At 36.4% G+C, this 26,597-nt stretch overlaps 2 protein-coding genes across 12 annotated transcripts in view; one reads left to right on the plus strand and one right to left on the minus strand.

The window, feature by feature from the left end:
• The window catches only part of PKD2L2 (polycystin 2 like 2, transient receptor potential cation channel), a 38,810-nt gene extending 36,484 nt beyond the window's left edge, over nucleotides 1-2,326 (plus strand). The window contains exon 15 of the mRNA XM_036847286.1: nucleotides 2,219-2,326. The gene's annotated coding sequence lies outside the window, so the exon portion shown is untranslated. The remainder of the gene's footprint in view (nucleotides 1-2,218) is intronic.
• The window catches only part of FAM13B (family with sequence similarity 13 member B), a 111,735-nt gene continuing 85,446 nt past the window's right edge, over nucleotides 309-26,597 (minus strand). For 4 of the 11 annotated variants that reach the window (XM_036849327.1, XM_036849317.1, XM_036849318.1 and 1 more), the window contains 14 exons: nucleotides 21,982-22,046; nucleotides 19,773-19,821; nucleotides 19,166-19,313; nucleotides 16,337-16,402; nucleotides 14,717-14,927; nucleotides 13,952-14,081; nucleotides 12,682-12,763; nucleotides 10,814-11,043; nucleotides 8,531-8,614; nucleotides 8,206-8,301; nucleotides 5,691-5,774; nucleotides 5,434-5,597; nucleotides 4,791-4,892; nucleotides 309-2,768 (listed from right to left, as the gene is read on the minus strand). In XM_036849327.1, the coding sequence (XP_036705222.1) occupies nucleotides 2,645-2,768; nucleotides 4,791-4,892; nucleotides 5,434-5,597; nucleotides 5,691-5,774; nucleotides 8,206-8,301; nucleotides 8,531-8,614; nucleotides 10,814-11,043; nucleotides 12,682-12,763; nucleotides 13,952-14,081; nucleotides 14,717-14,927; nucleotides 16,337-16,402; nucleotides 19,166-19,313; nucleotides 19,773-19,821; nucleotides 21,982-22,046 (1,635 nt within the window). In that variant the 3' untranslated portion in view covers nucleotides 309-2,644. The remainder of the gene's footprint in view (nucleotides 2,769-4,790; nucleotides 4,893-5,433; nucleotides 5,598-5,690; nucleotides 5,775-8,205; nucleotides 8,302-8,530; nucleotides 8,615-10,813; nucleotides 11,044-12,681; nucleotides 12,764-13,951; nucleotides 14,082-14,716; nucleotides 14,928-16,336; nucleotides 16,403-19,165; nucleotides 19,314-19,772; nucleotides 19,822-21,981; nucleotides 22,047-26,597) is intronic. The other 7 variants (XM_036849320.1, XM_036849323.1, XM_036849319.1 and 4 more) reach the window with 7 other exon arrangements.

Below are 26,597 nucleotides of genomic sequence, written 5' to 3' on the forward strand. Positions count from 1 at the left end.
TCCACACTGTGCTCAACAGTCCCTGGACTGTAAAACTCAAATAAAGGAATTGTTAAATATACCCACCTTCCTTAAGCCAAGCTCTTCTCTTAGAGACTGTATGTCAAGTTTTCTTAATAAGATAATTCACTGCTGCTGACTATTCTCTCTGCATCTTCTCCCTAGATTTCCAAAGAGAATCAACAACATGGCCTTTCCTTGTCTTACCACTCCCTAGAGCTGTAGACAGTCACGTGGTTTAGTAACCTTGCTGTCTCCCCACATGGTTTCTGGTTGGGGTAATTCAAACAAAGCCTGAGAACATTAAGGCAAGGGAACACCTGAGGGTTTTATTTTTCCTTTTTAAACATCTAGTGAAAAAAACAAAAAACATTTACAATGACTTAGAACATTAAAGTTCTTTTATTACAAAAGTCTATACAATGAAGTGCCAAACACAGCAATGCAATTATACTTGTAGTCATATATATCTATATATTGTTTGTATATAGATATACAGTTTTTACTTGTACCAAAGTAAAATTATCACAAACTGCCTAATTCTACCACTTACTACTGAACTATGACACACAATACTGTCACATAGCATAAGTGCTGCCATGCCACTTTTTATCTATTCTACTCACAGCCAAACATTAACAGTGAATAACCAACATCATGAAGCAGCTGTTTATTCTAAAATGAAACCAGTCAGGCCACTGACTTATAAAAATATGGTACTCATATAGATTTAGCATTATAAAGAAGGAATATATTATTTAAAACATTTAAATAGTGCATATGGACATTTTTGCATGTGGTATATAAAATAAAACATTCATATAAAACAATATACAGTGCACATTAAATAAGATGTTTTGATATACTCCTGTTGGAGACTGAAAGAAATTAACTAAATGTACACTGCATGATGAATTCAAATCAAAGTGATAACATCTTTTGGTGTTCTCAATTTCACGTTTCTAGGTGTACATTATGAATAACCTAGCTGTATCAAAAGGAAACCACACGAAAAGGGCTGGATTTAGTGCTTTATTCCCCAATGACACGTTCACTACCAAGGAACATTCCCTCCCCCCAAAAAAGGCATTGCACACACAGGTGAAATGTGAAGTACTAGAAATGCTACTTATTATCAAGCTACTTCATGTGCTATGTAACAGTGCCAGAAGTCTGAGGTTCATGCTTCCCTCACCTTATTAAAGGTCCTTATTAAAGGCTGCAAAAGTCCATTTTTGTATGGAACAAATTATGAATATTAGCTAGTTAAGAAAACCATGCATGAGTCACTGCATGCAAAACATGGGCACAAATTGAGACACTCATCAATCCAAAAACGCACCAGGAAAAAAATTAACACTTAGATTAAACCTGATCAGAATATGCTGTTAATGACTATCATATTGTTAGCACAAATAAAGTCACCATTCTGTGAAAATAATTAGCAGAATTATACCAGGAAAGAACCTGAAGAAAAGCCATGCAAAGCCACAGAAAAAAAGATATGCTTAGAGTGTATGACAAGGGGCATACCACAATACACCTGTAACCAGCTGCTTTAAACAGCATGTGATTGAGCAAAAGGTGATCCCTTTAGAGGATGTTTTCTTTATGGATTTTGCTGATTAAAAAAGAAAAAAAAATGATGCAACCCCTTGAAGGTATATGTAAAAATGCAGTGGTATAGCCCTTGTTAAGAATAGATTTACTTCAGGCATAATGATTCTTTTGCCAATTTAAGCCCATTTGATTGAACACACAAATCTGAGCACCATCAGAGTTTCTACATACTGACATGGCTATTTTCTCACATTATCTGGAGGTGGGTAGGGGGAAAAAATGCAGGATCTAATCCAGACAAATCACATCATCACCAACTGATAAACTGTAACTGAGGAAACAAACAGTAACTTAAGTCCCAAAGGCAGCATGTGATATAATTCAGTTCTGTGTGTGACGTGTGGTGTGTGTTTTCACTATACTAATAAGCAAGGTCACTTTTTGGTCTACCCGCTGTTATCTTCATCCAGGAGCTGTGTGACCACTGAATTGCAAAATTCTGCTAACATACTACCTGTGAGAAAGTGTCACTTTGGGAATTTAACAGAAATATGTTCCACAGTAGGACTTGAAATTTCAGTTGATTTTGGTTTTCTAAGAAAACACAGAACATAGTTGCATATGTGCACATTTATAGGCTTTTCTTTCAAATTTTCAGTCATTCTGTAAGAAAAAGGCAACTGAAGAAGAATTCAATGTGAAGATTTTCCTCTCAATTTTCTTGAGTAATGAAAAACAAAATAATAAAGTTGGTAATAACAAAAAGCTTCTATCTCCAAAGTTCTTAAAGTTGAAAAGATAAAATATTAGTCTTTTACTAACACGATGTATCTGTAGTACAAAACAATGAAGAAAAGTGGATGTTTGCTAAAGGTAGAGGGGACAGTCTGTGGTTAACATGGAACATCGCACTCCCTAGACAGGGTCTACTTACCCTCCCATCATTTCTCTAGTGGCACCACCAGCAAGTACAAAATGAGACTCTGTGAGTGCCTGACAAAATGAACTTAAGTACCAGCCAAGTACACATGATGATAGCTTCAGGGAATACAACTGATTTTATGATGTTTTCAAGGACCATATTTTATATGGATTTTGAAGAATCTTGTTTGCTGATAAGAACTTCAAGAAGCCTAAGCTTGGCTTTAATTTTCTTGTACTCCCTGTACTCCTCAAGCACTGGAACACGATCCTCTTTCTGGACATTCCTAGGGGAGAAAATAAAACCTAGAGATCACCTGGAAAATAAAGTCCCAGAAGTTGTCGTAATGAGAGACAGAATATTACCCAATACAAGCTCAAATAAAAAACTGCTCTGCAAGAAAAAAAAAGATTATTGGACTAATTCCCTTCATCCCAATGGAATATTCCTAAAACACTTCTAATTTTGACGTATTTCTCTATTGACAGATTAATTGATGATATTAGTATCAATGATGATTGTAGGTAACTACAGATAATCAAATATTTTAATAAGACATGCGCTACTAGACTCTGTCAGGTCTGTGAGTGTATACTAAGTGCTAGAGGCTACGCTGAGTCATTTCATACATTCCATACATTACTTAACTCTGGCTTCAGTGAATTAAGATGTAAAAGTAAAACATCTTACTGGTAGCGAAAAAATCATTTTTCTCACTTTATATTACTGACCCAATGCAATTCAGTTTAATAACCAGGTAAAGCATCAAACTATCCTAATTATAAGCAAAGTTTTTTTCCAATAAGACAAAGAATTAGAAGGTACTTGGAAAACGCACTTGAGATTTTTTTAACCATATATGCCAACCTACACAGAAGACTCTCAAACACAGTAGTCCCTCCCCTTATCCGTGGGGACACATTCCAAGACCCCAAACCCTATATATACTATACATACATACCTATGATAAAGTTTAATTTATAAATTAGACACAGTAAGAGATGAACAATAACTAATAATAAAATAGAATAATTATAACAATACACTGTAATAAAAGTTATGTGAATGTGGGCTCTCTCAAAACATCTTATTGTACAAGTTTAAAGCCTTTTCCATACTAACTAAGCACTTTTCATGCACTGTGGCCATAACTTCTGCAGTTTGAGGTATGACAGCAAAACTAGTACGAATTTCTTTTTCCTCCTTCACAATTTCATGGATAGATTTGTTCTTATTATAGATTGGAGCACCTCAGCACATGATTTCTTTCCTAACCTCACTAAGCCAAGAACTTTCCCCTTTTCACCTGAAGTACTCTGTGGCTTCTCTTTGGCATATCTGAATTGCTAGCATCACTACTCTTGCGCTTTGGGGCATTAAGTAAAGTAAGGGTTACTTGAGCACAAGCACTGAGATACTGTGACGACTGATCTGACAAACAAGATGGATACTAACTGACTAAGGGGCAAGATATGCTGGACAAAGGGATGCTTCACGTCCTGGGTAGGCCGGCACGAGATTTCATCACACTACTCAGGACGGTGCACAATTTAAACTTTATGAATTGTTTATTTCTAGAACTTTCCATTTAATATTTCTGGACCACAGTTAACCATGGAGTAATTGAAACTGCAAAGAGAAACTGAATAGGGGGGGCTATTATAGAGCTATTGGCTTGGTAAGACCATCTGGTAACATGGAAAAACTTTTCTGAGGCCTGAGATAAATAATCCTCATTTCTGGCCAGAATCTGAATTAGAATGTATTTTTCTTACTTTTAAAAGAGTCCCACTGGGTCCACTGTGCATTACCCAGTTAGATAAAGGCACTTGCCATATTGTATTATAGGAGTCACATGACTGCCACACTGATACACACCTTGGAAATATGTGCCCTAGAATGACCCAACATGCAGCCTAAGCAGCAATGGTCTCAGTATAAGAATCCAAACTAGTGAGGATACCACTCATATTTGGGACCCTTTCTAAAAGGAGATCTCGTTTCACAAACACTTCCAAAAGGGTGAGGATACTGAATTAAGGAACATAAAATAACTGCCACTCAACCAAGCATTCTCTAGGACAATCCTGAAATATTTTGTCAGATGTTGTTTACTCCAGCTCTGACTTTTTCTTTCCATTAACAGCAGGGCTGCACAGTATAAAGGAATGATTTTTACTGTTATTTTCAATGCTAAGATCCTTATATGCACAATTTATTTCTATTCTTATATATTTCTTTATTTCAACATATGGGCATTTGTGAGTTTAAGAAGAAAGAAGATTCAATTTTGTGATGCTCAACAAACCTTCCATTTTGTTGATAAAATGCTTCTTCAAATTCCCGTAATGTTTTACGTAGTTTCTTTTTTTCAGCTCTGGCTTTCCAAAGCTGTTCCAGTAATTCGGGCCTAAAATTGAAATGGGAAGAAAACATTTGAAAGGGCACTTTTGATTCATTATGTTCTTAACAGTGTTTCTAACCCTGGCTGCAAAATCAAGCCAGCTGGGGAGCTTTTAGAATATACCAATGTCTTAAGTTTCACCTTGGAGCAACTAAATCAGAATAGCTGCTGGTAGGGCTCTGCATTAAGTACTTAAAACAAAAACAAAAACAAAACAACTTCCCACGTGATCCTAAAGTGACGCCAGGGCTAAGACCTAGAACCAAAGGCCACATCAGGTAAAGAAGCTGAAAGAGCACAAACTAACAGACGACTCTCAGCTGGTTCCAGCACTTTGTCATACAGCAAACGTAGGATTTTAGTTTTTTTTAATTTTTAAAACACACTAATTTTCAATAAAGAAAATGTGAATCACAACATGTATTTGTAAAGCACACTTTTTAAAATGGGTGTATTTCTTTTCTTTACTCAATTATTTAACACTGAATTTCTTTGCATATAAATTTTATTACATGAATAGGCTAAAATCACAAACCAGGATACATACATAGAAGCTGCTCGAGTACTTGACAATCGGAGATCTAGAGCCAGTTTTTCTTGATTTTCTTCCATATCAGATTCTGAGTTTTCCAATGAAGACTGTGCCTGTACAGCAGTTTTCAAGATATCAGTTAACTCAGAGGACAGACTAACACCATCTTCTTCTTCTTCCTAAAAATATATCCAAACAGAGAATCAAACATGCCATGATTTCAATTTTTCCTTTAGGAAAAAGATCAGAGAATAATTTCTCTTAAGGATTACCTTGATTTCTTCAAAAAAATGTGCAGTTTCTCCTTCTATGATTGGCTGTAACATCTGACCCCTTCGCTTGGTGGATGGAGATCCCTGTAAAAATAAACATATAAGTGGGTTACATTTTAAGTATTTAAAATGTTCAATGAAGATTCACTTCACTATTACAGTTAAAATAAAGTTTAACAGATCTTAAACTTTATTTTCAAAATTCTAACCATACGCTTTAAAATTTTTTAGGAATTCCTTACTAAATTTATTTTTGCTTTTTTCTTGTTATGTATCCATAAGAGTGACAAATGATAATTTACATCTAGGTAATTCTAAAAGAGCTCATTCAATAAATGTTTTAAAATTCTAAATAATAATGTGTGACATATTATTTATTTAATTGGGAGCATTTTTCTTTTTAACCAAGCTGTCAACTTTTTTGGTCTGAGGACCCCTTTATACTCCTTTTTAAAAAATAACAGCTTCATTAAGATATAATTCATATACCATAGGGACTTCCCTGGTGGTTCAGTAGCTAAGACTCCGTGCTCCCAATGCAGGGGGCCCGGGTTCGATCTCTGATCAGGGAACTAGATCCCACATGCCGCAACTAAGAGTTTGCATGCTGCAACTAAAGATCCCGCATGCCGCAACTAGAAGATCCCGCATGCCACAACGTAGATCCCGCCTGTGTGCCGCAACTAAGACCCAGCACTGCTAGCTAAATAAATAAATAAATAAATAAATATTTTTAAAAAGATATAATTCATATACCATAAAATTCTTTTAAAGTGTACAATTTAGTGGGTTTTAGTATATGCACAAAGTTGTACAACCATCACCACTATCTGATTCTAGAACATTTCATCACCCCAAAAGGAAACCCTGTACTCATGAGCCCTCTCTCCCCAGCCCACGGCAAACAACAATCTACTTTCTGTCTCAATGGGCTGGTCTATTCTAGATATTTCATATAAATGGAATCATACAATATGTGGCCTTTTGTGTCTGGCTTTTTTCACTTAGCATAAATGTTTTCAAGGTTTATCCATGTTGTAGTGTGTACCAGTACTTCAGCCCTTTGCATGGCTGAATAATATTCCACTGTATGGATATACCTCATTATGTTTATCTATCAGTTGGCCGAACATCTGGACTGTTTTTACACTTTGGCTATTATGAACAATGCTACTCTGAAGACTTGTCTACAAATTTTTGTGCGGACATATGTTTTCAGTTCTCTTGGGTATATACCTAGGAAGAGAACTGCTAGGTCATATGGTAACTCTATGTTTAAACTTTTGAGGAACTGCTAGCACCATCTGTTGGAAAAACGATTCTTTCCTATTGTCTTGGCTTAACTTTTAGATTCCAAATTTCTCTTTATGACAGTCATATTTAGGCGTCCATAAGATCTAGAAATGCTTCCTATAGACTCAGTTTTTAAAAACAAATGTGTGGAATTCTAAGATGGTTTTCATAAATAAATTCAAAGACTATTTATACTATTATGGAATTATGAAAATGTCAGTGACACACAAAAAATACCTTGTAATCAAAAGATAAAATCTGTATTAAACTATCTTATGTGTGAAAAGATTATAAACTATACAGGATTCACTGTTCAAAGAAAACTGATTATATCTAAATACTGTTAAGAGACGGTCAACTAAAAAAACAGCCAGTTAAAAAAGAATGTTTATATAAGGGCTAAATAAAAGGTGCTCAGAAGGCCACTGTGAACATTCTAATAATGAGTAGCCAGAGAGTCGAAGCCTAAAGGGAACCCTTACTCCAAGAGGCCATCAACATAAAAATGGCCTGCAAGCTTAAGCAAACCATAAGCTCCAGAGAATTAATTCCTAGGAGATGATGCAGAATGGGCACATGCTGTTTTCTATTTGAGCCTGAGAGACATCTAGAGCCATACCATCTAATGGTTAATTTGGGGATAGCACTTAATATGCACATAAGCATTTGAGTTTTCATTTTTTCTCAAAAAAAACGCACATATACATGAATAAGTATTATTTTAATAGACTTTTTTGTTAAAAAAGATGAACTTGAAAAAAATCAGTTTACATTAGTGTGCAATTAAGTGAACATCATCATGATGGCCATCACAAAAGTAATGTATTTTCAAAGGCATGAATTTAAATGGAAAGAAATTAGGCAAGGGTCTGAAATACGAGTTTTTAATTCTACAAGTAGGTGACCCTGGGCACATCACTCCTGAGTTTCAGTTTCATCATCTGTGAAATGAGGCTACCGTCCTCTCCACCTGTTGTGACTTAACTTCTCAGGACTTAATGACATAATCATAAGTAAAAATGCTTATAAGAGTGCCTGGGAGGTAATAGTAGGCATTTATTATTAATTTCCTATTCTTTTAAAGCAGTAACCTCACCTTACATACACAATTCTTGTTACCTTGGCTGTGTATTTCTCCAATATACCACCATAATAATAATTTTTTTTTAAAGAGTAGGTTTTGGTAAAATGAACTAGATAAATGTTCGCATGTTTTACTTACAAGGACAGGAGTGATGCTAGCTCTTGTCAGCATCTGTTTTACAAGTCTGTATCTATCATAAAGAGGTTTAACAATGTGCCTTTCTTCCCTGGTTACCTGAAGCAAGAAAAATGGAAATCACCTAGTCATCAGAAATCTAAAATTTCTAAAACATTGAGCAATATGACTTTCCCTGCAATTTTTTAAAAGTTATTTTAAATAAGTAGGCAATCTCCCAAATGTAGGAAACAATGCTCTATGAAACAGCTCTGAAGATGTGGGCCACAAAAGTGATTCATGTTCTTTAAGACAGAAAATCAAATCTTTTCAGCAAGAGAGACATTACCGGCCTTCCGTGTTGACTTTCATAATAAAGAAGACTTTTCTGGAGAGAAGTTTTCTCTTCTACCAAATGATCTTTTGTCATTTTCTAGAATAAAAAAAACAAAAAACAAAAAAAAACCTTCCCATTAGCAGCATCATTCCCTTCCCCAGCACAATGTAAATAATTTGGTTGAAAGGGCAGCCCATTACCACTCTTGATTAGGTTAATAAGAACACATCTTTTGCTTATGGATTTGCAGGCAACATTTTTCAGTCTCTTGGAGAATCTGGTCTTCTAAAACTAGGTACCAACCGCCTTTGGTGGTTTGATTTATTATATTTTATCTGAATAAGTTATGAATACCAGAGCTTAGTACCTTGGGTAAGTTACTTAGCCTCTTTTTGTTCAACATCCTGATCTGTAAATGCGGATACTTCACCTACCTCGCAGAGCTTTAATGAGGACTAAATGAGTTAATACGTTGTAAAGGCATTTACACAGTGCCTACTCAGCACACAATAAACAAAATAAATGCCTATTTATTTAATTTTGCACATAATCTTTTATTAGCATTATAACTATAATTTTGTTGTGTGTGGGCACATACACAAAACACGTGCACACACCAAGCACAGTTCTTAAACCTGGTGTTTCTCCTAAACTGTTAAAATCTAGCAGCAGTATAGTGGAAAGATCCTGAAAAAAGCTCAACAATGTCAATTTGTGACCCTAGACTTCTACTCTATGACTTCAGTTCCCCTTCATCTGGCACTTTCTTTCTACTGATAATAAGATACTCTTCTCCCATCTTTCAGTACTCTAATGGTAGTAGGCAGGAATCCCAAATTTATTTGCCCATAACTACTTCTCCCTTTGTTCCATAGCATGACCTTTTAACACACCAATGAACCAATGTTCCACAGAATACACTTTAACCCAAATAAACTCTCCAATTACTCCTAGGACTAATTAAAACTACCCTGTTTGTCATCAGAATGAAAATTAGAGGTACAAAAAAAAATTCAGTGGATACGTACTTCCTATAACAAGCATTTTAGATTATGTACGTTCAGTAGAGGATAGCTAGGTGTAGACTCTGTAAAACATTGTGATTTCAACCTCAAGCTTGAGCCTTAAACCTAGGAAAAGGAATCTGAATAAAGCTAATCCAATCAAAATCATTTATAGGAAAGGGGGTGAGGAGGAGAGGAGGCTGGTATAGCATAAAAGCAAAACCAAGAAAAATTGGGGGAACTTCTCTGGTGGCACAGTGGTTAAGAACCCGCCTGCCAATGCAGGGGACACGGGTTCGAGCCCTGGTCTGGGAAGATCCCACATGCCGCAGAGCAACTAAGCCCATGCACCACAACTACTGAGCCTATGCTCTAGAGCCCGTGAGCCACAACTACTGAGCCCGAGAAGCACAACCACTGAAGCCCAGGCGCCTAAAGCCCATGCTCCGCAACAAGAGAAGCCACCGCAATGAGAACCCTGTGCACTGCCACGAAGAGTAGCCCCCACTCGCCACAACTAGGGAAAGCCTGCATGTAGCAATGAAGACCCAATGCAGCCAAAAATAAATAAAGAATGAAAGAAAAACTGGGGAGGGGAGCAACTAGAATTTCTAATCCAGCTCTGTTTGAAGGGAGAAAGACTCCAATATTTCGATCATGAGGTGTACTCTGTTGTCAAGATAGGAATGCACATCAGGATTCATCACTGCCTAGACAAAAGTTCACCTGAGACCATCTACCTCTGTAGTCGCCCAGCAAATTTCATCTGATAAATGATCTTGGTTGCCAAGTGCTTTGACCAGGACTGCCCTAGGCATAGGCTATACTAAGTAATGGTTCTTCACAAAAATGCATTCAATTAGTCCTCATAACCACACTGTGTTAGTACTTTAATGGACATAATCGCAGTCACATGGCTGTTGAAGGGACTCAGCGGCAGAATGCACATAATATAACCAGTCAGGAACTGGCATAAGCTAAGAGTTTAATACGTACAACTACTAAGATACAAGGCCAAGATTGAAACTCAGGTATATTTCGTGCTCTTAACACACTCATCTTGCTAACTGCCTCCAATATAAATGAACAGACCACATTCTAGTTTTTTTAGTTTTATTATTTCGACTCAGGCACTTCTGTTGTGCTGATAAAAACATGCTTCTATAACTACAAACCTGGAAAGTAAACTGAGGCCAGCAGACTACCTAGACATCTTTATGCCACTATTGTAATTATTTTATTTCAGGTATTCTAAAGGCTAGTCTGGGCAAAAACCATAGCTCAAGATTACTTTGATATCTTCTGGAAGACACCTCTCAACACGTTTTTCTTTCAGTCTTTTCAGAATAAGTTCAAGTGTTGCTTCCTTAGATGGCTTCTTCTCCTTCTGAATGACCCGGGATTCATCTTCATTCTCTTCATCTTCATGGTCTAGAGAAGAGCCAAAGCTTTTTGGAAGAGTGTTACTACGTGGACGTGTCTGAGGTACAAACTCTCCATCAGAGGTTTTGTGTTTTGCATCTACATTTCAGAACCAAGAGGGTAGATCAGTAATACTGATTTTAGCTAAAATGAAGCTAGGTCAAAAGAGATGCAAGAGATGCAAAAGCAAAGTATACATCTACAACACACAAAGTCACATGAAATACTTAAATTATATATATACACTGAGAGAACTATATGGTTTTTCTTTCAACCAATATTCATAGAAAGCCGACTAAAGTAAGATGCTCTGATGAGCATACAGTAGTAAACAAACAAACATGGTCTCTGTTGTCATGGAGCATGTATTCAGGAAGTAAAAAACAAAAACTAAGTAATCAGATTAATAAACAAAATAATTTCAATGAGTGCTAAGTGCTATAAAGAAGATAAAATAGAATGATGTCACAATGTTAAAGAACTGTGCTTTTTGGAAGAGCAACTCCTTTGGATGGAATTGACAAAGAAGGCCTTTCTGAGATGGTGACATCCTAGTTGAACATGGATTTAAAAGGAGTTAACCTAGCATAGAAGATTTAGGGGAAGAACATTTCTCCCCAGTTGAGGCAATAGCCAGGGCAAGGTCCCTAAACCATGACATATTTAAGGAACAGAAAATGAGGAAAAGTGATAAAATGGGCAAAGGGCAGAGTATAAAGGGCCTTGAAAGCCTGGGTAAGGGGTTTGGACTTTATTCTAAGTGGAAAGGGAAGCCCACTGAAGAGCTATGAACAAGATAGTAACACAGTTTTTATAAAAGATAATTTTGGCTGCTATGCAGAGAATGCACTGTAGGACAGTAAGAGTGGAAGCAAATTGGGAAATTAGTTAGGAGGCTAATAATTTAATGACACTCATTAGTAATACATTCAAGGTAGTGATTCTCACTGATGGTTGGAAACTGGTGTTAAACGAGGAAATTTTTGACAGAATTTTAAGGGAAAATTCTAAAGAAGTAGTAGAACTTATTTAACCATAAGAATGTAAATAAACTCAATGACAATAGGGACCCTGTTTCTCTTGTTCACTGCTACAACCTCAGATGTCATCAAGTACTTGGTATTTACAGACACTAAAACTTCTGTTGAATAAATTCAAATGAATAAACCAAAATGTGATGCTCCAGATTACAAACCCACACTTGGTACAGATAATTTTTTAGGTATTAACAATTATTAAAAAGCATGTTCACTAAACACCCACAAAGGAAATGTACCTTAGCAGGTGTTATACTAGACTGACACCCAGTAACATACGACCTAGTTTTTAATTCAAGACGACTTACAATTTAGTCTTTGTAGTATAAAAGGCTGATGATTATTCTTAGTCTTAGATGAAATACCCACCAAAAATTCTTAATACCTACCCAAACCCAAAACTGCTTAATATTTGAAATATGTTTCATATAAACTTCATAATACAATACCACCTGTGAATATATAATCTAGGGCACCCTTCAAAAGACTATTACTAATAAAAACACATGAAAGACATTTGGAAGAATGTAATATAGTATTGCAACTTTGACCATAACTACTAAAAGAACAAGAGAACTTTTATTTTGCCAGATAGTGTCCAAGATTTAAAATTATCAAAAATTCTAACTATAATTCTCAGATATTATTATAAAGAATATTTTAAAATGCAATTATATCAGAAAAATGGCACATTTTATACCTTTGATTTGCTTTCGCAGTTTGGTGAGCTCTGTCATCCATTTTAATACCTTTGGATTGGCTGCTATATCACTGTAGGAGGGCTGAAAAATTAAGAAAACAGAATCACTGATTAGGCACTCATCAACCCCCTACCTGCGCTAAGTCCCTCTCTGATAATTGCCTTTGCCCAAAGGAGCTGCCTGGCCCAAGGTTACAACCCTTCTTCCAGAGCAGCCTGCATCCATGACTGGTTATGTGGGATTAAAAAGGCCTGGCGCCCTCATCTCAATTCAGGTCAATCCTGAGCAGCCATCCTAGCTTGAGACCCCGTGGAATCTCCTCTACTAAACCATGCTGGCCTCACTCCTTACAGCTGCAATTCTCCCTAAACACTCCCTTGGAAATCGCACGCCCTGAAATCTCTGTCTCAGCATGTTTCCCAGATGATCCAACCTAAAACAACTCTACCACTATAAATCTACTCATAGATAGACACTGTTCTTTCATAAAGATAGTATTTTAAGAGATTTGTTAACACCTCAATAAAATTAAGATATGAAATTCTAAAAAAAGAAAGAGAATCATTTAAACCTTTGTGGGTAAGCAATGGTTTTTTGTTTTTTGGTTTTTTTGCCACGCCACACGGCATGCAGGATCTTAGTTCCCCGACCAGGGATTGAACCCATGCCCCCTGCAGTGGAAGCGTGGAGTCTTAACAACTGGACCGCCAGGAAGTCCCAATGGTTATTTTAATTTATGCCCAAATAGTATTTTACAGTTCCCATGGCAGAGGTTTCACTCAATCCTCATTTCATCTTACTTTAAGTAGACAGGGCAAGATATTAAGTAAAGCTCTCTCGGAGGAGGGCCTAGCAACTGGAGAAGCCAGATTTGAATATGGGTCTTCCGACTCCAAGTATAGGACTTTTTCCACTTCACATGTTCTAATTATTAAATATCTCATCCCTCCACCCCCACCTCCCCTGGCTACCTGTGGTTTTTGAGAGAGCACAGCATTAACGTGATTTGTCAATGTAAAGTATTTGCTTTAAGAATTCTACAAGCTGTTTTCCAATAGAAATATAAAAATGCAATGGTGCAATGGCAAGAATACTGGTCTGGAATCAGAAGGCTAAGGATCTATATAATCTCAGATCTACATGATCACTATTTCTCTGGGCATCTTAGATTCGTTCTCTCTCCCAGGAAAGAGATGCACTAATGCGCTCCAAGAAAGTTCTCCAAGTTCCAACAGATCTACCTCACAGTGGACAATGCTACAAACTTACCTTGCTATTTCTTTCCCTTTCAAACTGTTCCTCAAATTGTCTGATTTTTTTCTGAAGTTTCTTGACTAACTGATATGGTGTTCTGTCTTCTCTTTTTTCATCTTTTGAACTAAAAGATGATCTTCGAATCCTGAATTAAAACAAGAGGCAAATACTGTTAGTTAAATTTTTAATTTATCGACACCATCTCTCTTATTATCTTGATAAAACATGATACTATTACCAAGAAGTATATTTTTAAAGTGAAATTAAGTCTCTAACACTAAAGGACAGGTAGTAAAAAGAAACTTAAACTATGTTAGAGACCACAAAATTAGTTAACACGAGTAGCGATGAAAACAATCTGGAATCATTCAAAAGTTGTCTGGGCAAAGGCAGAAGAGAAACAAAGACATCTAGCAACTCAGAGCTCTTTTGGTGTTCAAACTGCAAAGGAAAGGTTCTAACTTTCAGGATCAATTTTAAGTTTTGACAATAAAAACATCTAGTATTGGTGAGCTCCACCTGCGGCTTCCCTTCCAGAGTTCTATATTTCAGTCACAAATGAATAAAAACACCATGGAAAGATGTCTTATTAGAGAGCAGACCCCAAAAATACCTCAATGAACTCAGAATTTAGGGGCACCCGAAATAAAAAATTACAAAAGCATGCTTCATGAAATAGGGGAGAAAGCTCTCAACTGCAGGTCTGGAGGATTAAAATCTCTCAAAGGACCTGGGTATGTGATAGGATTCACCTCCCATAAGAACATAAAAGTCATATACCTAGCAAAAGAAAGTGCTTTAGATGAGGAATCCAATGTTTCTGGATCATGTAGGAAACGCTGGCTTTGCCCAAAATCTAAACTCCGGTGTGATAATACTGGAGGACAGTCCTCTTCCAGAGGATGATGATTCATTCTTCCAGCTTGTGGAGAGAGTTGAGCTTCTCCAGACTCAGAGTCTTCCTGCCAAGACTTAAAAGCAGGAAATGGCTCTGCAAAACAAACACAAAGAATAGTACCATGGGTCTCTTGGTTCCACATGGAAAAAAAGTCACACAATATCAGCTATATGTTCTTTAAACCTTTATCATTATGTAGTGGTTCATATAATAATTACGGGATACTAGGGTCTTCATAAAGCCTACTATAGTTTAAAATTGTCTGAGCTTCATTGTTCAGCTCAGAGTTCTAATTTCACATAAGGAGTTACACTTTAAATTTCTGAACCCAGTCACAAAGCAAGAAGGGACACTGTCAAGCTCTTTAAAATTAAAATGTTATTTTTCAAGTAGGGAAAAGTCTTCATTTAGAAACAGCAAACATTAAACAGTCGTCAGTTAGGAATTTAACTTAGCCAAATGCTGCCAGGTGAATAGATCATCCCTCACTGTAAAATGACTATGTTAGGAACTGGAAGCTATTCCCCATGCTATTCAGAACACTTACCAAATGGAGTTCTTGGACTCCAAAAGAATTCTAACCTTCCCAAACGAAAGCAGCTAACTCACCTGACAGTACCTGGCCTCTAACATTAAACTGTGGTGGTTATTTTCTGCTACAGGATTCCTGTGTATAATACATATTTTAATAATTAAACACCCAAAAGTATGACCAAGACAAAATTTAATAGCACTACTCCCTCTTAAGCACATTTATTTTATTGGAGTTATCCTGTATGTTCTCAAATGAAGCCATGTTAAGACATCTGATGTCTTTGCACAAATAAGGTTTGATTACATACAGAACACATATAGATAAACACACAACCCACAAATATACTCCAAATACAAAATTATCTTCAAGTATCACTGGATTCAGGGTGGGGATCGGGACTTTTCCATCTACATGTTAACTTTATTATAACTACAGCGTAAAACTTTGATACTGTGGCTTTTAATAGCAAAAATTAGTTAAGTATTTCTGGATGCAAAAATGGCTTGACAGTGTCAGAAATCAAGAATGATGTTTTCTTTTTCTTCACACAATACCTACGGATTGCTACTAATTTAGTTTAACTTTATGCATTAGCAATTTAAAGCATTACTGTTTTTCAGGGTAATAAGAACATAATTAATTTAGTTTTTAAAGCCCAGATCAATCTGATAACTAAAAATTGAGTACTAAGCGTGCAATCCCATAATAAACCCAGCAATAAAGTGATTTTCAAAACAACCCTTGTACCTGCTTCCCAGAAAATAAATAACAGGAAATAAACATTTTATGAGAAATCTCCTGTTTTAAGAAAAGTAGGAACTAACAAAAACAATATTTTCTGGGTATCATCTTTAACCCAGAATAGTTTTCCTAATATATGGGGACAGCAGGAGAAGGGCTAATAAGAAGGCAAACAAAGTGAACCATAAAAAGGCAAAAAAGCTAAACTATGGTGAACCATACTTACCCTCCCCATCTCTCTGCAGATGCATTGTTTTGAAATCAATGAGGGGAAAAGTGATAGGGCATGACGCTAATAAAATGGAAAAAAATGGCAAAAAATACTAAAGTGAACACACAGCACAGTCAGAACAAACCATACACATAACTAACACAAAGCCAAAGATACCAAAAACATTTCCCTAAAACCAGTTAGGCATTCTGCTCAAAAACTTTATTCAAAGAAATTACTACTAACCAAACTTTAAAAACAAACACAAACATACATTTCCGTTTCAGCAAGCAAGGCAAAAAAAAAAAAAAAAAAAATCAAAGTAGTGCTGTTCTATTAAAACTCAAACATAAAACTGAAGAAATGGAAACTTAATCAGGTACTGTTGAAGCTTTTCAGTATAAACGATTTGACAGAAAAATATTTCCTTTAGTTTGCTCTTTGAAAAGATCCTACCGTATTTCATTCAAGAGTCAGCAGGAAAGAATCTAAAGTAAAGATGTTGTCTACTTCCATTAAAAACCAAGATCTTTGGATGGCTGCTACAAATGCATACTGGTGGCAGACATGTGCTACCTGCTTGCGAACTGCATTCTGCTGACTACCCTTTGAACAATACAAAAAAACAAAACCCACATACTTAGGAAGAGTGAGGTGGTCCTCCATTTGAAGTCACCCTACTTCTCTATTAAGAGTCATTTCAAATGGGGTATGTCTCTGATTCCAAGGTATGTAGGGTCTAAAGTAATTTGGTCTCTTAAGGAAGACTACTATTTAGAATATCTTGACTCCCAGTTGTAGAAAATCAGTCTCCGTATTATGGGGCACAGTTGGAAAGAACAACATGGTCTGCTAACAGCTACTCTCCCAAGCACATGCAGAGTTCATGACTGAGAAGTTTACTCAGATGTCTACTGCTCTTGGCTCTCTGAAAGTCACTGACCCTTACTCCTGGAAGAGCCAGAAGGAGGTCTACGAGGACTTGTCACAGCTGTCGAGCCAGGTAGCTAACAGGGCAGTTCAGAGACTGAAAATCAGGGATCAGGAGTACATAGTGACCTACTTTCCCTACCACCACAAGTTGTAAAGGATGGATTCTGACAAGGCAACAAAAGAGAGCCTACCATCAGGGTCTCTTTGGGGAAGCCTCCAGAAAGCTGAAGCTGGACAGAGAATGTCCTATCTCCTCAGACAATGGAAAACAAATTGTCTTCTATGCTTAAAACTTAAGATCAGAACCCTCAGGACAAAGACTGTAAAGGGCTATTTATCTGCATCCTCCAAAAAGAAGCAGGATTAAATCCTCTGTCAGAATCCCAGCTTCATCTTTCACAGACTCTTTTCCTACTACAGCTCAAGGGATGCTCTGTTGACCACCACTCCTTTTCAGTGATCATGCCAGGATAAATAACTAAAATGAACATCTGATCTTCACTGCCACCAGAATGCTAACATATCCCTAACTCTGGGGAGCATGTTCATAAATTCCAAACATCCTGAATAACCCAGAACAAAGTAAATGGAAGACAACTTCCTGATTTAGTCTAAGTTAAGACACATAATATGCCATTAGGTATGCCAAACATCTAGACCAAAAAAGGGGGAGGGGGGGCAGGAGGAAAGACAGCAGTAAAGACTGGCACAATGACTTGTTTGGGGCTTTTAGAAAATTGGCTATACCTTAAAAATAAATAAATAAAAATGCTCCAACTGTGATCAGGTACATAGACTTGAGGTGGCAAAAGGAGTCTGTGGTATTGGCATTGCAATTCCTCTTGTTATTGCTACTGTATGTCACTGGCTAACTTGCCAAAGGTGAGATTACCAAGGGATCTTCATCCAAGTGAACAAATATGTAACTTTAAGATTTCTGAGTGGTCTCCTTGTCTATTTACATAGGAAGGTGTATGATCCAGAGGCCTCCTGGATCCAAATTTGCTGCTTACTTCCACTCCCAACCGCAACATTTTATTTGAAAGTTTACAAACACACAGCAAAGTTGAGAGAATTTTAAAGTGGACATCTATATACCAATCACCTAGATTCTACCATTAACATTTTACTATACTTGCTTTATAACATTCCCATTCCATTAACCGTCTTATTTTCTTCATGGATTTCAAAGTAAACTGTAGATACCTGTATACTTCCCCATAAACACTTCTGCATGCAAATCATTCACTGAAGTTTGGTATTTATTTACAGTTTTTGCTTCTTTTGATTAAAAAAAGCTTACATACAATGAAACACAAGTCTTAAGTATACATCTGCTGAGTTTTGACAAATACATACACCCATGTGGCTTGCCTTTTTAAATTAAAATTAAAATTTCTCTTCTTTGTAAAATTTGTTAGGACCCTGCTCCCATACCTTCATAACCTAACACAGAGATACAGGGATACAGCACAATATGTGCTTACAAATAACCTTGAAGATAATTTCTTTTTAAATGTATTCCTGATGATTATAAAGAAAAGGCAGCTATATATAAGCCCTCTGTTTAAAGTGGTGAGATCCCCAAGCCCTAACATACCAGACTTTCAAAAACTGGGAGACAGCACCTGGTTTAACAATTAACAAAATCCTATCCTTGATTTTATTTTTTTCATCAGTTTTAACATCCATCTTCAGAGCTAATGGATAAAATAAGAACTTTTAGTTCAATGAGATAGTTGCCCCATAATTTCGTTAGTGCATTTGAGTAAAAATAGTCACTCACTCTTATATGAATCAAATAAAAATGAATAAGGTTGCTAAGAAAAGGGCAGTAATCTCATTACTGCCTTGGGTAATTTCAGTTACAAATAACATTATCAGGAAAATAATGTGTGTGGGTAAAATTACCTTCCCATTTATCACCGTCAGAAACATCCTTCAGATCTAAATGTGGAATTTGGACACATGCTGCCTCCCCTTGAACACCAACACTTTGACCTCCTGGCACTTCTGATTCAGTGTTGGCATTCAAATCACATATCTTGCTACTAGAATCCTGTATTTTAAAATAAAGAATACATTTCACAACCAAGAAGCTTTTCACACCCAGCTTAAAGACAACCAGCATATATCCTGTGTAGTCTTCATTAGTTTACTGTGCCTACAGTTAACTGTCCCACTCCCACCATTCAAACTATTTTCAAATACAAATGTGCAGTTTTATAATACATCTTACTGGAAGACAAAGTTTGGATCCCAAATTGAGAAAACTGTTTTCATAACTAAGTTTCTTGTAACCCAAAGTGGCAAATAACACAAAAACAAAAACAAAAGCAAACAAAAAAACAAAAGTGGCAAATCAAGTTGCTGCTTAACTGTAAAACATTTGGTAAGAGTATTTACATTTCAATCTCCTTTAAACCTATTAAACCCAAGAGCTAAAGGTCAGATACAATAACTGGTAGATTAAACCTAGTCGAACTTTTAAGAACCATAAGTGAAAAATAATTCTTACCAGAATGAAGTGTGACAATTTATCACTGTCAAATGACAAATATTCTTTCCTAAAAATCAAGTAAAGTTATTAGTCTTTTAAGAATAAATTGGTTACTATCATTGCATATTTCTTACCTAGATTCCTCTCTTCCTCATACAGTTAGCATTTACAGGGTGAGAGAATAAAACAACAACTGGACATATGCCCATTCTTTGGAGCCTTATTATCTGAAAATCACACACTACTGAAAAGATCCACAGAATCAGTTCAGGTTTAGAAAAATTAAGTAACATTTACCACCCCCTTACACAGTCACTCCCCCAAAAGAAAAACACTTTAAAAGGAAAAATATAATCCACAATAAATAAAAACCAAAAGAACTGAATGTATAATGGAAAAGATTTTATAAAAATAAATATTAGTTTTAACCAAATGACTTTATTCTCTCCCACTCTGGGACATTTTTTTCCTTTTTAAAGATTTTTTAAAGGTATAGCTATGTACCTATATTTTAAATCTGATGGTATTCTATTACAATCAAAACAAGGTTACTACTTCTAAACCTCTCCTTCCTAAAAACATAATGGTAACATGTAAAAAGGAAATTTATAAAATCTCAATTCACTTATTTCCCCATAAAAATTAACCCCCATATAGAACAAGTGTTAAAGCAAGCTGTCACAAATGATCTCTACCTATTTGACCAGTCAACACAGTATCTAGTATCATAGTAGGTTATCAATATGCCGACTGCGGGAAAGTTCTCCTCCCCAAAGACACTGTGGCAATTTACAAAGATACTCACTGGTGCTGCTCCTACCCTGCCATAAAAGAGTGTGCATAAAAGAACTGCAAGAAGACAGGTCTTGATCTAAATATGGATTCTTGCTGAGCATGAGAAACAAACTAAATTCCCTGGGAAGCAAAGGCCCTCTTTTGCTTAGAGTGGAAGCAAATGGGGGGATGAGCTAAATTCTACCCTAACAGACTAAAAGACCTAATCACCTAAATTTGAGAAACACTGAGTGTTAAACATGCAAAATGTAATCCACTTAACCAAGAAAATCTTTGGGTCTAAAAACAAGTTTGCTAACCTATACATAAGTTGAAGGGGAAAGAGCTTTCTTGAAAAAGATTGAGTCCTCACTAAATGGATCCTTATTGTTCTACCAAATCCAGATGTCATCATTCTGGGGATGCCTGTTAATGTTGTTAATCTTTTATCTTCAGCCCATAGCTCCAATATTCCCTGGGCTGGAAGAAGATCATTCCTGCCTCCTGAAAGGAAGCACAAGGAACTGCTGTAAGCAGGAAATCTGTGGACCTTCAGAGTATGGGGACGCTCCAGAGACATGGCTCCAAAGAATTTACGTGCCCTCAGAGAACAGATTTCCTACCCACAATTAAGAGAGACAATGGCATTAATGCAAGTTTACCCTTGCCAACAGGCTATCACCAAATTAGTAATGCTGTATGGGACTTCTCAGTATTTACAATCTAGTCTCCAACTTCATTACTAATGTGTTTTTAGAATATCAAATCATCATCCTGAAGAAAATTATAACACACTTCTTAGCAATGTCTTAAAGAATCATAAAAAGAGTAACGACACCCAAAACCTACTTTAAAACATTCCAGAAAGCTTCTGTTTAAAGGGACTTTATCTATCGAGTATCTATGGGGACTACATATGGCTGAAATACTCATTGCCTCAGGGATCCCCCTTCCATTACTGCTGGCCAAGGACATAAACAAGCACCAACTGCATAGGACTGTACTGGGACACACGGAGGAGTAGTTAGAAGGGGAACAAAAACATCCCTACATATTTGTTGATGCAACTATGCTACAAACTTTCAGTTAGCTATCCATAGTTCCAAGACTATGAATTAACTCACTGAAATGTATTCAGAATATCAATAAACTCCCAAATTGTTCTACAAATCAGCTGAAAGTTTTAAGTGTCTCCAAGAAGGCTGTGTTCTTCCTTCTGAACGTTTTTCCAAGTTATAACTAATGTCTGTCTGAACCTGCATCTACTCTGAATATTTATGGGCATTTAATATGCTTTATACTTACCATCAAAACAAGACATTTGGTTTTCTAGATCATCTAAAATGTATGTTATAATGGATAGCTTCATCTAAAAAATTCACCCCAGAATCTGTAAAGAACTCCAATTCTCAAAATGAATAATTAATTAGCAACAACAAGAGAAAATGCTTACCTCTCAAGACAGCCATCTTCACCATCACCACGGTCACTGCATGGCTCTAACAGTATACCTACAGTCTGACAAAAAGAACACAACACCGTATTAATGGAGTTCCCATCACTTACATATGAGAGGAAGTTTCCGATCTAAATTAGGATATTAGATTACAAGTTAGTCAAATGCCCCTCTTTAACTACTACTTATAACAGTCTATAGATGTTAGCATCTCTTTTTACAGAGAGTAATTTATCTTCCTCAAAACCCGAGTCTTACGTGTGTTTGCATGCGTGTGTATAAAATGAGGACCCTGCATTTCTTGCTACCCCAGTGGGCAATACGTACTGCTACTACTATCACATTCTTTTTCCTTCCTTAGAATTCTCTCCTCTGAAAATGATGGTCTGCTACGTCTCTTTCTCCTCAGCCATGAACATACAGGTTGGTTAACTTCCTAGCAGGTAACAGAGGAGTCATGTAGTTCACCAGATCCCTTTATTACACGTAATTGAAATAACACCTCTGAACCTCAGAAACACAAGAGAAGGCTCCTGCATTTTCCAATGGGCTTAGTGACATCATCCCACGCTTATTCCTCCCTTAAAATGAATACCTACCAAGTCTAATACAAATGCCTTGTGCATTACTTCAAACTATGTAAACTTTTTAGTGTCTTTGATGATCACCTCTGAAATCAACAAAAGCTTTGATCTTCTTAGATTCTTCTTAAGGAACTACCACTTGTGCAGTCCTGTTTAATATGAAAGACAGTCTGTAAAAGGCTATTAAAATACTTCTCTCTTTTCCGACTACTTATCTCTGTGAAGCTAAATTGGCCTCATGCACTAGAAACAAAAGAACCTATAGAACAGACAGAATGCAGAAGCAGGTATGAGAATCCAGCTAACTTCAGTTAAGTCAAACAGACATTAACAAGATTTGTAGATATGTATAACAATGCCATGCCTCAAAATAACTATTTTTAAAAATAGCTGCTTTTGAGCAGAAGCAAGAAGAACTACAATCTTGCAGCCTGTGGAACAAAAACCACATTCACAGAAAGACAGACAAGATGAAAAGGCAGAGGGCTATGTACCAGATGAAGGAACAAGATAAAACCCCAGAAAAACAACTAAATGAAGTGGAGATAGGCAACCTTCCAGAAAAAGAATTCAGAATAATGATAGTGAAGATGATCCAGGACCCTGGAAAAAGAATGGAGGCAAAGATGGAGAAGATGCAAGAAATGTTTAACAAAGACTTAGAAGAATTAAAGAACAAACAAACAGAGATGAACAATACAATGACTGAAATGAAAACTATACTAGAAGGAATCAATAGCAGAATAACTGAGGCAGAAGAACGGATAAGTGACCTGGAAGACAGAATGGTGGAATTCACTGCTGCAGAACAGAATAAAGAAAAAAGAATGAAAAGAAATGAAGACAGCCTAAGAGACCTCTGGGACAACATTAAACATAACAACATTCACATTATAGGGGGTCCCAGAAGGAGAAGAGAGAGAGGAAGGACCCAAGAAAATATCTGAAGAGATTATAGTCGAAAACTTCCCTAACATGGGAAAGGAAATAGCCACCCAAGTCCAAGAACCGCAGAGAGTCCCATACAGGATATACCCAAGAAGAAACACAGCAAGACACATAGTAATCAAATGGGCAAAAATTAAAGACAAAGAAAAATTACTGAAAGCAGCAAGGGAAAAAGGACAAATAACATACAAGGGAACTCCCATAAGGTTAACAGCTGATTTCTCAGCAGAAACTCTACAAGCCAGAAGGGAGTGGCATGATATACTTAAAGTGATGAAAGGAAAGAACCTACAACCAAGATTACTCTACCCGGCAAGGATCTCATTCAGATTCGATGGAGAGATCAAAAGCTTTACAGACAAGCAAAAGCTAAGAGAATTCAGCATCACCAAACCAGCTCTACAACAAATGCTAAAGGAACTTCTCTAAGTGGGAAACACAAGAGGAGAAAAGGACCTACTAAAACAAATCCAAAGCAATTAAGAAAATGGTCATAGGAACATACATATCGATAATTACCTTAAATGTGAATGGATTAAATGCTCCAACCAAAAGAAACAGGCTTACTGAATGGATACAAAAACAAGACCCATATATATGCTGTCTACAAGAGACCCACTTCAGACCTAGGGACACATACAGACTGAAAGTGAAGGGATGGAAAAAGATATTCCATGCAAATGGAAATCAAAAGAAAGCTGGAGTAGCAATACTCATATCAGATAAAATTGACTTTAAAATAAAGAATGTTACAAGAGACAAGGAAGGACACTACATAATGATCAAGGGATCAATCCAAGAAGAAGATATAACAATTATAAATATATATGCACACAACATAGGAACACCTCAATACATAAGGCAACTGCTAACAGTTATAAAAGAGGAAATCAACAGTAACACAATAATAGTGGGGGACTTTAACACCTCACTTACACCAATGGACAGATCATCCAAAATGAAAATTAATAAGGAAACACAAGCTTTAAATGACACAATAGACCAGATAGATTTAATTGATATATATAGGACATTCCATCCAAAAACAGCAGATTACACGTTCTTCTCAAGTGCGCACGGAACACTCTCCAGGATAGATCACATCTTGGGTCATAAATCAAGCCTCAGTAAATTTAAGAAAACTGAAATCATATCAAGTATCTTTTCTGACCACAATGCTGTGAGATTAGAAATCAATTACAGGGAAAAAAAAGTAAAACACACAAACACATGGAGGCTAAACAATACATTACTAAATAACCAAGAGATCACTGAAGAAATCAAAGAGGAAATCAAAAAATACCTAGAGACAAATGACAATGAAAACACGATGATCCAAAACCTATGGGATGCAGCAAAAGCAGTTCTAAGAGGGAAGTTTATAGCTATACAAGCCTACCTCAAGAAACAGGAAAAATCTCAAATACACAATCTAACCTTACACCTGAGGGAACTAGAGAAAGAAGAATAAACAAAACCCAAAGTTAGCAGAAGGAAAGAAATCATAAAGATCAGTGCAGAAATAAATGAAATAATAGAAACAAAGAAAACAATAGCAAAGATCAATAAAACTAAAAGCCGGTTCTTTGAGAAGATAAATAAAATTTGTAAACCATTAGCCAGACTCATCAAGAAAAAGAGGGAGAGGACTCAAATCAATAAAATTAGAAATGAAAAAGGAGAAGTTACAACAGACACCGCAGAAATACAAAGCATCCTAAGAGACTACTACAAGCAACTCCATGCCAATAAAATGGACAACCTGGAAGAAATGGACAAATTCTTAGATAGGTATAACCTTCCAAGACTGAACCAGGAAGAAATAGAAAATATGAACAGACCAATCACAAGCAATGAAATTGAAACTGTGATTAAAAATCTTCCAACAAGAAAAGTCCAGGACCAGATGCCTTCACAGGTGAATTCTATCAAACATTTAGAGAAGAGCTAACACCCATCCTTCTCAAACTCTTCCAAAAAGTTGCAGAGGAAGGAACACTCACAAACTCACTCTATGAGGCTACCATCACCCTGATACCAAAACCAGACAAAGATACTACAAAAAAAGAAAATTACAGACCAATATCACTGATGAATATAGACGCAAAAATCCTCAACAAAATACTAGCAAACGGAATCCAACAACACATTAAAAGGATCATAGACCACGATCAAGTGGGATTTATCTCAAGGATGCAAGGATTCTTCAATATACGCAAATCAATCAGTGTGATACACCATATTAACAAAATGAAGAAGAAAAACCATATGATCATCTCAATAGATGCAGAAAAAGCTTTTGACAAAATTCAACAGCCATTTATGATAAAAACTCTCCAGAAACTGGGCATAGAGGGAACCTACCTCAACATAATAAAGGCCATATACAACAAACCCACAGCAAACAACATTCTCTATGGTGAAAAAATGAAACCATTTCCTCTAAGATCAGGAACAAGACGAGGATGTCCACTCTCACCACTATTATTCAACACAGTTTTGGAACTCCTAGCCACGACAATCAGAGAGGAAAAAGAAATAAAAGGAATACAAATTGGAAAAGAAGAAGTAAAACTGTCACTGTTTGCAGATGACATGATACTACACATAGAGAATCCTAAAGATGCTACCAGAAAACTACTAGAGCTAATCAATGAACCTGGGCAAGTTGCAGGATACAAAATTAATGCACAGAAATCTCTTGCATCCCTATACACTAATGATGAAAAATCTGAAAGAGAAATTAAGGAAACACTCCCATTTACCATTGCAACAAAAAGAATAAAATACCTAGGAATAAACCTACCTAGGGAGACAAAAGACCTGTATGCAGAAAACTATAAGACACTGATGAAAGAAATTAAAGATGATACCAACAGATGGAGAGATATACCATGTTCTTGGACTGGAAGAATCAATATTGTGAAAATGACGATACTACCCAAAGCAATCTACAGATTCAATGCAATCCCTATCAAATTACCAATGACATTTTTTACGGAACTAGAACAAAAAATCTTAAAATTTGTATGGAGACACAAAAGACCCCGAATAGCCAAAGCTATTGAGGGAAAAAAACGG

This window comes from Balaenoptera musculus, chromosome 3 (genome assembly GCF_009873245.2).
Source record: "Balaenoptera musculus isolate JJ_BM4_2016_0621 chromosome 3, mBalMus1.pri.v3, whole genome shotgun sequence".
Taxonomy (NCBI): Eukaryota; Metazoa; Chordata; class Mammalia; order Artiodactyla; family Balaenopteridae; genus Balaenoptera; species Balaenoptera musculus.